We start from the raw sequence: 11,942 nt of genomic DNA on the forward strand, positions 1-11,942 counted from the left end.
AGATCACTTTTTTTTAATAGCCGTGTAGGCCTAATTTTTTGAGATCATATGTCATATATGGAAGCCCGTTTCCACCACTGAATTAAAAAAAAGGTAATTGCGACTTTTTTTCTCACAATTCTGACTTTTTTTTCCCGCAACTGTGAGTTTACATCTCACAATACTGACTTTTTTTCTCAGAATTGTGATAAAAACTCACAACTGCGAGTTATAATGTCAAAAGAGTAAGATATAAACTCACAACTCGGACCTCTGAGAAATCAACTCACGATTCTGTGAAATAAAGTCATAATTGTGAGATGTAAATTCTCAGAATTGTGAGAAAAACTCAGAACTTGCAATTCTGACTTTATAACACACAAGTGGGGGTTAAGTCTGAATTGTTAGATATAAACTTGTGAGTTTATATTACGTAATTCTAATAAAAAGTATCACACAATCCCAAAAAAAAGAGTCAGAATTGTGAGATACAAACTCACATTTGTGAGAAAAAGTCAGATTTGCAAGTTTCTTACCTTATTTCTCACAATTGTGTTTACATCTCGCAATTCTGACTTTTTTCCTCAGAATTGTATGAAAAATTGAAAGTTATAAAGTCAAAACTATGACATATAAACTCGCAATTCTGAGAAATGAAGTCAGAATTGCGTGATATAAACTCACAATTGCGTGTTATAAAGTCAGAATTCAGAGATATAAACTCACAATTCTGACTTTTTTTTCTCAGAACTGTGAGAAAAATTCAGAACTCGCAATTTTGATTTTATAACACAGAAGCGGGAGTTAAGTCAGAATTGTTAGATATTAACTAGTGAGTTTATATTACATAATTCGGAGAAAAAAAGTCTGAATTGTGACTCTAACTCGCAATTGCAAGTTTATGTTTCACAATTCTGAGAAAAAAAGTCAGAATTGAGGATTAATATAACGTAATCCTGAGAAAATGTCAGAATTGTGTGATACAAACTTGCCTTTGGGAGAAAAAAAGTCAGAATTGTGAGTTTCTAACTTTATTTCTCACAAATGTTTCTTATCACACAATTCTGACATTATAACTCACAATTGCAAGTTTATATTTCATAATTCCAAGAAAAAAAGTCAGAATATCGAATTCGTATTACGCAATCCTGAGAAAAAGTCAGAATTGCAAGATACAAGTCACAATCGCAAGTTTCTGACTTTATTTCTCGCAATTGTGAGTTTGTATCATGCAATGTTGAAAAAAAAGTCTGTGACTTTATAACTCTATACTTTATAACTTTATATAAGTTTATATCTCACAAATGAACATATGCACTGATTACTTCCTTGTTTCAGGCACGCCAGCTAAGTCACTTCCGGTCAACTTTACTGTGCCGTAATAGGAGTATACTTAGCTCGTTTTCTCTACATAATCCATTCACAGTCTTTCATAGTCATGAACACATTTTTAAGATCTTGTAATATTTTAAAGCCTTTATTATTTTTGAACTCTACAGCTGTGCAATAAAATTCACTTCAAATATTCACTTTTCCTTCATAAATGGAAAACAACTTTTTTTTTAAGATAAAAATGACATGAAATTACCCATACAACCAGAAGATGGCAGCAGAGGATCAATCATTGGCTGCAGCTGCCATTTCAACTCCCTAGTTTATTCAAGACGTTTTGCTTTTCGTTTTATTATAAATTTACTAGTATAGTATCTTGAAATGGTATACATGGACATTTGGTCCTCTTAGACAAACAAAACTTTTCGATTGTGAATGGATTATGTAAAGAAAATGAGGAAAGTACACTCCTATTACGGCACAGTACAGTTGACCAGAAATTACTTCTACTTGTCTAAAACAAGGAAGTATTCTGTGCATATGGTCAATTCTGAGAAAAAAAAGTCAGAATTGCGAGTTTGTTTCACGCAATCCCGAGAACAAGTCAGAATTGCAAGTTTCTGACTTTACTTCTAGCAATTGTGAGTTTATATCATGCAATTTTGAGAAATAAGTCAGAATTGTGACTTTATATCTTACAATTTTGACTTTGTAACTTGCAATTGCAAGTTTATATCTTACAATTCTGAAAAAGTCATAATTGCAAGTTTGTATCACACAATCCAGAGGAAAAAATTCAGAATTGTGAGATACAAACTCACATTTGTGAGAAAAAGTCAGAATTCGAGTTTCTAACTTTACTTCTCGCAATTGTGAGTTTATATCATGCAATTTTGAGAAAAAAGTCAGAGTTGTGACTTTATATCTTACAAGTCTGAAATTATAACTCGCAATTGCAAGAACATATCCAACAATTCTGAGAAAAATTACAAGTTTACAAATTTAAACAAAAAAAAAAAAAAACAGAATTTCGAGTTTTTGAATTTATTTCTTGCAATTGTGGGTTTATATCATGCAATTCTGAGTAAAAAAGTCAGAATTCTCTTATTCAGTTTTATAATTCATTTATTTTATAATGAATGCCTGTGCATGAAACTGCTTTCAGACTATTTTAAGCAAACATACATATAGAAGTATACTTATGCATTTAGTAAATAAACACACTTTTATGATCATTTTTGATTTATTTGAGACAGCCCCATACAAATGGGACGCTAAACTTTGAAAATTGGTGACTGTTAACTCATTTGCATAGGGCAGTTTGAAATGTTCAAAATCACATTTTCAAAACCACAAATGCAAATGTACACATATCTTATACAAATGTTAAAGAAAAAAGGGAACCCTCACATCAAAATCACATTTAAAACCCATCCCTTTTCAATTTATAAAACACTGAAAATAAATGTTGGCATTACAACAATAGTGCTTTGTCAATCATTATTTGTCACAAAATGAGGGGTTCAGTTAAACCAAACATACAAACTCACAAAGGCATTGGCGTTAATCTGTCTGGGGGTGATTCCCTGCATCACCCGAAGAACTACATTCAGTTTCAGCAGTGGACTCTTGCTTCATGTCAAGAAATCTGGATATGAGCGGCTGAGTTTCTGTAGCATCGTTTGCTATTGTAGCAATAGGGCCAACTGCACAGAAATTGCTAGTTGAGGGTTCACTGGGGTCAGCACTGTCACTGTCACTAGCAATAGTAATGAGAACAGGGCTGTTTTTTCCCTCCCTCTCCTCACTATTATGCCTCCTGCTCTTCTTCTTGTGCTTTTTCTTCTTCTTGTGATGTTTCCGACTGTGGCTCTCAGATTTTTCATCTCTGCTCGGACTCCTGCTTTTCCTCTTGACCTTTTTGTGATGCTTCTTGTTTTTCTTTTTTGCATCATCCTTAACAGATTCGGTGAACGGTTCACTAGAACTTTTACTTGAGGGTTCCTCATGATGCTTTGATTTGTATTTCTTTTTCTTGCCATGTTCATCATGCCGTGATGTTTGATGCGAGGAGCTGGAGTTGATTCTAGAATTGCTCCTTGAGCGACTTCTGTTCGGATGGTTGGATGAGTTGACTCTAGAACTGCTTCTTGAGCGTCTTCTGTGCTGACTGTTGGAGGAGCAAGACTTGATTCTAGATCTGCTCTTTGAGCGACTTCTGTTCTGACGGTTGGATGAGCTGGACTTAATTCTAGAATTGCTCCTTGAGCGATTTCTATCCTGAGGGTTCCTGCTTCGCCTTCTACTACGCGAGCTAGAGCGAGAGTGATCAAGAACCCTGCTGTAATAGCTGGTGTAGGATGAGCGTGTCTCCGTATAACATCTTCTGCTGCTGTCTCTTTGACTGTAATGGCTATATGAATGCCAATAAGATGAGGTATGGTGACTTTTCTCTTTTTCTCGTCTCCGCTTATGCCTCTCTTCTTTAGACGATGGGTGGTTCCTACTACGAGAGGAGGAGTGTGTCCTGCTGCTGTGTGAGGATCTTTCTCTAGATCCCGACAACTCCCTTTCATGATGCCTTCTGCCATATTTATCTTTAGAGGTGCTCTCAGGGGAGCGGGAACATCTAGTTGGCCTCCTCAAGGATCTCTGAGTGTCAGTGGGAGACAAATCAGACTCTGAAATAAAACGAATGTGTTGGGGTAGCCGAGGGCTTCGGAGCTCTGCATTCTGCTCAGAATGTTCTGAATCAGAAGAAAGCTGGACAAGTTCTGGTGTTCTTTCTGACACTGGTTTAACATAGCCAACAATAACACAGTCTTCATCACTGCCAGAAGAATGCTCCTCCTCCTCCACCACAATAGTGCCAGTATTTGCTGGACGGTCCTGATGTGGCACAGCAGCAAGAGACACTATTGCTTCCCCTACGCTGCTATCAGAATCCGAGTCCTGCACATGAAAAGGTAATACCTGAGATGGCTCTGAAGAGTAGGATGGCCCTGGGGTCTCATCATCCCATGCTGTTTGGCTTAAGGTCACACTAGGAGTGGCGTAGCCCTGGGATCCTGACACTAAAGAATCACCTTCATCCTCAGAGATGGCGATCACAGAGGTTTCCGAACTGCTACTCTCTCCAGAGGGCCGAGGCAAGTCATAAACGGCACGCTGGTCATATGCCTCCATGTTGAACGGGGATTGAGCAAAACTTAGAAACTCATGCAGGAAGTGCTCTGTATGGGATAGCAAGAAGGGTCGAAGCTCATGTGCAACAGCCTGGTCATCCAAGTTATGTCGAGTGATCAGAGTCATGATGATGTGCTGCACTATATTGACAAGGGAACCGTGAGTACCATACAGAACAATCAGCTCTCGTCTCAACCAAGGCACAAGCCTGTGGAGACAAGCAGGATTTCTTTTAAAGAACTCTGCAGAAGTCTCCCTGGAACGGCCACCATCCTGCACGCTCTGGACTCGCACGCCTCTTCTGTACAAGGCCCGTCTGAATTTAACCACTTCTTGATCGTGAAGACTTTCTGCAGACCTTCCCGCTCTCTCTCTTCTTTGTCTTACTGCCAACCTCCTTAACATGCTATGGAGATCTCTGTTGTGCCGTTGTGGAAGAGTTCCTCTCAGGCCCTCAAATATGACCCCATGGTCAGGAGGAGGAGACGTTCTCCTTAGTGCTGGTCTGCGGTCGCCTGTAAGCGTGGTGCGATACCTGAATCTTTGCCCTGCCATGTTGCCAAATGAGCCATTTTCAGTTGGTCGCAGGTCAAACCTCTGGTAGTTATCTTCGGACTTAATGGTGTGATAAATTGAATTAAATGGTTGTTTGCATAAGGGGCATTCTGCTTTGTTCTTCGACCACTCACGGATGCAGCAGAAGCAAAACTTGTGTAAGCACACATCAAGATATGATATGTTTTTGAAATGATCCAGGCATATTGGGCATTTTGATTCTGGAGATGCCCCTTTTGATACAGTGTTTAACACCGCACCTGATAGGCGCTCCTTCATCTGTGGTGACGCCATAATCTGATGGAAGAGATATTTTAATTATTATTCGGCTACTTGCATTTGCAAAAAAAAAAAAAAAAAAAAAAAACTCTGGAAAAGAAAACCATATTCAACAGTATAGCATTTCTTAGGGGAAAATATGATTATTTTAACAAAAAAGCTCCATCGTTTATTAATATTTAAATATGTTCTGTTCGCCAAATCATTTGATGAGTAAATACGTCCAAATGAATAGTATTTTTGTGCTCGTGTTTACTCACATGTGACCCTGGACCACAAAACCAGTCATAAGAGTCAATTTATTTAAAAAAAGAGATTAGATTTATACATGAATTCATGTATGGTTTGTTAGGATAGGACAATATTTGGTCAAGATACAATCAATGAAAAATCTGGAATCTGAGGGTGCAAAAAAAAATCTAAATATTGAGAAAATCGCCTTTAAAGTTGTCCAAATGAAGTAATTAGGAATGCATATAACTAATCAGAAATTAAGTTTTGATATATTCACAGTAGGAAATTTACAAAATATCTTAATGGAACATGATCTTTACTTTATATCCTGATGATTTTAGGCATAAAAGAAAAAATGATAATTTTGACCCATACAATGTATTGGCTATTGCTACAAATATACCCGTGCTATTTATGACTAGTTTTGTGGTCCAGACTCACATTATTATTACTTTTTCTTAATAGTAATAAACTAATTTCTGACAGAAATAGCATAATGTTGGTATTTTACTATTTTGACAAATATAAACACATCTATAAGGTGTCAAATCGGCTTTTGTGTTTATTTAAGCGCAATAAATACATTTCTTTAATAAATATAAGCGAAGAAAAAATACGAAATTATCTCTTTCGAAATTATATTTTAAACTTACTCTTTTATGTATTTGTTGAAACTTTCGGAGTACGTAGATCCTCTGAATTCCGCTGGGAGCATCTCGCTTTAATATCCGAAACAAACAAAAGAGCATTATGACTTGTACTGTATAATAATTGTAGTAATGTTTCACAGACTCCACAAAAACATGTTGACCTGAAGATAATATAACTTACTGCCTAACAAACCAGCGCCGTTTCAAAGATCATAACACGACATCCAAGAAACCTGTAATGCATTATATCCGACGGATTATTGATACACCTTTACAGCTGTAAATATAAAAACCGCTTATTAACGACCAAAAAAAGACACAACTACTCTCATTCGGTCTACATAAGCAACGTTGGTCTTCATGACGTAACAAAACAAGAACATTTCGGAAGTGAAATGCTGTCAAGCTTTCAGAACTTCCTGTTTTTCACTTCAAAATAAAAGCCCATCAACCAAACGAAAAACTAACGTCCAAAGTGAGCGCATTTTTAAGCGTTAATGACATATTAGAGTAGTTCCTTCTAGTTGTATTTTATCCTTTTCATTTCATAATTTTAAAATAGTAAAACACCAACAGGCAATTCTGAGAACTATTGATTAAATAGCAATGACAAAGTTTGGGTAAATAATATTCTAATTTAGCATTTTAATATTCAAACAAACTTAAATAGTTCACTTTTTAGATTTAATCCCCTTATTGTTTCTTAGCTTTTCATTGTGTTTTTTAATTAAAATAATACAAAACTTACTGCATGTGAGATTTGTGAAGGATTTTTTTTTAAATTAAATTAGCTTAATATTAATTATCTGAAGATCTTCCCAAAATGATGTGTTACTGTCACTCAAAGGCACAGAATAGGCATACAGACTCTGTATAATAAATTTTATTGACATAGTATACACACAAATATGTTTTTACAACCAGTGCTGACAGGCATGTCTATACTGAATATAAACTGGCATCTTTAATGATGACCATGACCGTCTGCTTCAGGAAGATCTGGGACAACTTCTCCGGTTTCCAAAATGGTGTCTCCCTGAAAAACACACACACACACACACACACACACACACACACACACACACACACACACACACACACACACACACACACACACACACACACACAAATAAGGTGTGTTTGAGAACATTCAGAAACATCAAAATTAATGATTATTTGAAACTAATTTACAAAACAACACCTGATTATTAGTGTGATAATACTGGGTCTCATTCACTAAGCATTTGTGTGTAAAACAAGTCTATGAAGGTTTTTTTTACGAACAAATCAAAATTCACTAAAACGTTCATACTAAAATTTATTCAATTTTTTTTTTAAATAGGAACAACTGAAAGCACACAATGGCTGGTCTTAATAATCTATATAACAGTTGAAGTTGAAAGTTTACATACACCTTGCAGAATCTGTAAAATGTAAGAGATCATACAAAATGCGTGTTATTATTATTTCTTTATTTAGTACTGACCTGAATAAGATATTTCACATGTAAGACATTTACATATAGTCCACAAGAGAAAATAGTTGAATGGCTGAAAAACCTGCGTTAGAGCTACAAGGTTTCTCTGAGTAACATGAATGTGCGGCCAGCTAATAAGAGCTCTGTAAACTGGGTCTATATACATTTTATTGAGTATGTACTAATTTTGAGGACTGCAGACTTGCTCAAAGATCTGGTGAGAGTGCAACTGTAGACAGCCTTATATGGGGTTGCGTGGAGTATCATTGACAAGAGTGAAAATATGCTGTAAAGGAAAGTTTGTGCAGAAAGCCCCTATATCCATATGGTTTAGGCGTGTTTTATGCAAATGACTAACCTTGTGCACATGGCCGCTCATTTAGAATACTCCAAATTCTCTAAGTGTGTTTACACGGGGCATCAGCGTCAAAGCTTGACGGAAGGCGTGGCTGAAGTTTGGCACTGATGCCATGGTCATAGCAGCGTCAGCCAATGAAATTGCCACCTCCTTCCACGCCTGGTCTCTCCGGTATGAAACCCGATACATAAAAAGCGATTGGTCATAAAGGACCGGGTGATTGCCCACCGCAATAATGAGTTTCTCCTCCATTTTAAAATGTATCCTCAGTTTGCTGCTCTTGAACAGGATGAACGTGATTGGCTGCCGCCTGGCTACTGTATTTGCATAGAGCGATCCTGATTGGCTGAAAAATTCTCAACTTCTGCTGCGAGCAACGCCAGTGAAGCGCCGCCGACGGATCCACAATTCTTTTTGGCAACGCTTGACGTCACCCATTCAAGGTCAATGGGAAGCGTTGATGCTGACGCCCCATGTGAACACACCGCAATATTAAGACAAGGTTAAGAACAAATTCATGTGCGCAAGCACGTGTTGTTAATTAGGTGGAAAGCTTTCATAAAAAGTTTGAATGTGTGAATACATATAAATAATCTACACAATTAGTGAATGAGACCCATTGTTTGGACCAAATATACTTACAGGATACAGTTTGGGTTTAAGAGTAACGATTCCATACGGCATTTTCTGTGGAAACAAGAAATATCTATTTGAGCTTTAAATTTAAGCATGATAATGCACAAAGATGTTTGGTGGTACAATTAATCTGTAACCTTTGTACACATAATACAACCATTCATAAAAATATTTACATTACACTTATTGAATGTAACAAAAATGTGAAAAAGTCTGACATTCATTGAAATAAGAGCAAAAGTCATAAAGGCTATGGTTATATTTTATTCCCTCAATATTTTAATAGTTTAGGGTTAAAAAAAATGACACTACTAATACTACTACTACTACTACTACTAATAAGCTTTTTAATTGTTATCTCCATTATACTAAATTAAAAGAAATGCTACATTAATATTAATTATTACTCAACTGAAACCAAGCATTCTGTACTGTTCTGGAATGTGAATTCACCCTAAAAACACTTCTATAATATATATTTGTAATATAATTTAAAACTTTAAATAACTTTAAATATACATGTACACTACCAGTCAAAAGTTTTTGAACAATATTATTTTTAATGTTTTTTTTAAAGAAGTCTCTTTTGCTCAGAGCCTCAGAATTACCATGACAATTATAACCTCTATTGTGGTTTGGACGTGTCACTTTAGGACAGTGCACAAATTACATTTCTGTTGAATGAAAGCCGTGTAACTGTAGATGAAAAAGTATGACAGGAGAATGAACTTACAATGACGTGGTACTTCATATAGTAATGCGCGATCCAGGCTGGAATCAGAATCCGCGTCAAACCAAAAACACCAGCATTGTAGGCTTTAAATGTCTGGTTCATCCAGAAGACAAGACAACATTGGATGATATGTTAATAACGTTATTCTGCCTTGAAAATGCCCAGAGAATTCAGTTTAACGCATGTTACTCACAGACAGCATACGTTTTTTTTACTCTAGACATATCAGAATATACATATATAGATCATATATGGCATAAACTCACGTATAGTCTCCAGAGTGTCTTGGGCTGTAGAAATCTAGACCAGAATCCCTCGATGGGGCCGAGTTTTTCGGGGGCAACCACAGGCTCTCGAGGACTAAGCTCCTGATCCTTAAGCCACTGACGCCGAAGCTTTGTTAACTGCTCAAAGCGGAGTTTTTCATCCGGTGTGTATCCAGTCATACTGATTTTCTCTTATTTCCCCAATAAAGCAGAATTTACAATGACATCCAAAGAGGACAAACCTCCCAGAGTGCAAAGCGAACTCAGGAAGATCAACATAAATATCGCGCTTTTACACAGCGACTTCTACTGATCCGGAGTCGAATAACGATTGTGAAGATATGCACTACATACTAGAGGTCTTCACGGGTCCAAAAATTCGTACCCGAACCCGAAGAGACCCGTAAATGTCCTGGACGGAACCGACCCGGACCCGTATTTTATTTTAAAGTGGGACCCGAACCCGTGAAGACCCGAAATATACCTTAAATGTACTAGTTGGACCCGAACTCGGCTGGGAAGACACGGACCCGACTGTACCCGATCGGCACATATTGCACAGCAAACTGTTATTAACTATAAATAAGTTGCGAAGGAAAAAAACAAAACTATTTTGGCGTAAACTACTGTTAGTAGCGTTGCATACAGACCTCCTTCAGTACATTTACATGTTAGGCTGTTCTTCTCTCTTGCCGACAGAAAGACCCTTTTTAATCCACTATTCCAGCTTTAATTTAGGGCAGGCTACTCGCGGTCACGGTCGGTGACGAATGACCATTGAACTACAATAACAATACTTTTGCAGATTGTAATAAAGACTCGGCGCAATTGTTTTATTTATTAGTTAATTTATTATTAATTAATATTATTAATTTATAATTAAACATTTTTTTTTCCAAAAAGGCACAAAACAATGAATGCGGTAAACTTTACTGCGTGCATCTTCAATAATAGTATCTTCTTCAGTAAGATAAAGCAATACAAAACATATGTTTAGAGCTCCACCTAGTGGTCATCTTATGAAACTTAATGGAGGAATTCGCACGTATAGCACGAGACAGCTTGATAGCGTAAATAGCTTATTCTGAAAAGAGTGTATTTTTCCACCATATTTTCTATTATCACTGTGCTCTCTGAGCCGAGCCTGACCAAAAAATTAAAATATAACAAGATGGTTCTTCCGTATTATTATAAACGTAAGAAAGAATGCTATGTGTACTATGGCAGAGTAAAAGCAAAGTCCCTTTAAGGCCTTAAAGGTATTCTATAGTATTTGGCAGAGTTTCTCTATTGAGGACACTTCGTATACACGTCCTACAGAGGATGCAACCTCCGAGGATTCGACCTCCGGAGGGCGCAGCCTTCCAAATGAGACACAGCTATATGGCTCTGGTCTTTGGTAAAAGTCGCCAGCTCTGGTTGCCATAGAAACATTTCATGCGCGTTATTTTAATGCAGTGTAAACATCACAGACAACATTAATGTGACTGTTCATTTTCGATCTCATATTTTGTTGCTCATGTGAAATAAATAAATGTGCAAGGCTTTTTATTTCACATCACTCATGAAGGAATCCATGATCACCGACCGTCCGTTTACGTTAACTCCTCCTGCGCTCTGCTTCTCGCTGCTGCGGTCACGCGACACACGTTTTTATTTATTTATTTAATCTTCTTCTTTTTTTTATTTCCTTCTCACACTTTTCTTATCATAATTTTACAAGATGCAAGTTACAAAACACGTGCAAAGTGGTGACTGACACTGGAAGGTGCGATGTTCTCCGATCGACTCGGGTATTACACACAAGTTAAACATACCCGGGACCCGAAGTAATAGATTTGGACCCGACCCGGACCCGGCTAACCATTTAAAATATAGACCCGAACCCGTACGGGTCCCGGGTCGGGTCCCGGGTCCTCGGGTCTCGGGTCCTCTGTGAAGAGCTCTACTACATACCACACGAGGTCGCGCGTTACTCAAAGAGCTGCCTTTGCACTATCTTCGCCAAAACAGCTCAAGGTTTTGTTGTTTAGCACGTAGCATAGCCATGCTAGGCCCTATTGGTAGAACTACATCATCTGGTTGCAAAAAGTATCTTTCTTCATTTAAGGTTCAATAGTAGGATGACATATAAATTGCAAATGATTCATTATAGAATATATATATATATATATATTTTTACCTGCATGCTGCACCTCAGGAAAGTTAGATTGCTGAACTTGCTGTATAATATTCTGAATATCAAACCTCATTATGG

General features: G+C 37.2%; 2 protein-coding genes across 2 annotated transcripts; both read right to left on the minus strand.

Moving 5' to 3' along the window:
- Positions 1-2,535: 2,535 nt before the first annotated feature.
- toporsa (topoisomerase I binding, arginine/serine-rich a) lies at positions 2,536-6,975 on the minus strand. The gene is made up of 3 exons (XM_073843042.1): positions 6,397-6,975; positions 6,219-6,284; positions 2,536-5,349 (listed from the first exon to the last, which is right to left on the minus strand). Exon 3 carries the CDS (start codon positions 5,344-5,346, stop codon positions 2,875-2,877), a length of 2,472 nt encoding a protein of 823 aa, XP_073699143.1. The 5' UTR covers positions 5,347-5,349; positions 6,219-6,284; positions 6,397-6,975; the 3' UTR covers positions 2,536-2,874.
- Positions 6,976-7,082: 107 nt separating this feature from the next.
- Positions 7,083-9,957, minus strand: ndufb6 (NADH:ubiquinone oxidoreductase subunit B). The gene is made up of 4 exons (XM_073843045.1): positions 9,686-9,957; positions 9,420-9,512; positions 8,693-8,737; positions 7,083-7,251 (listed from the first exon to the last, which is right to left on the minus strand). Exons 1-4 carry the CDS (start codon positions 9,863-9,865, stop codon positions 7,180-7,182), a joined length of 390 nt encoding a protein of 129 aa, XP_073699146.1. The 5' UTR covers positions 9,866-9,957; the 3' UTR covers positions 7,083-7,179.
- Positions 9,958-11,942: the final 1,985 nt, after the last annotated feature.

Source organism: Garra rufa, chromosome 6 (genome assembly GCF_049309525.1).
Source record: "Garra rufa chromosome 6, GarRuf1.0, whole genome shotgun sequence".
NCBI classification, from domain to species: Eukaryota; Metazoa; Chordata; class Actinopteri; order Cypriniformes; family Cyprinidae; genus Garra; species Garra rufa.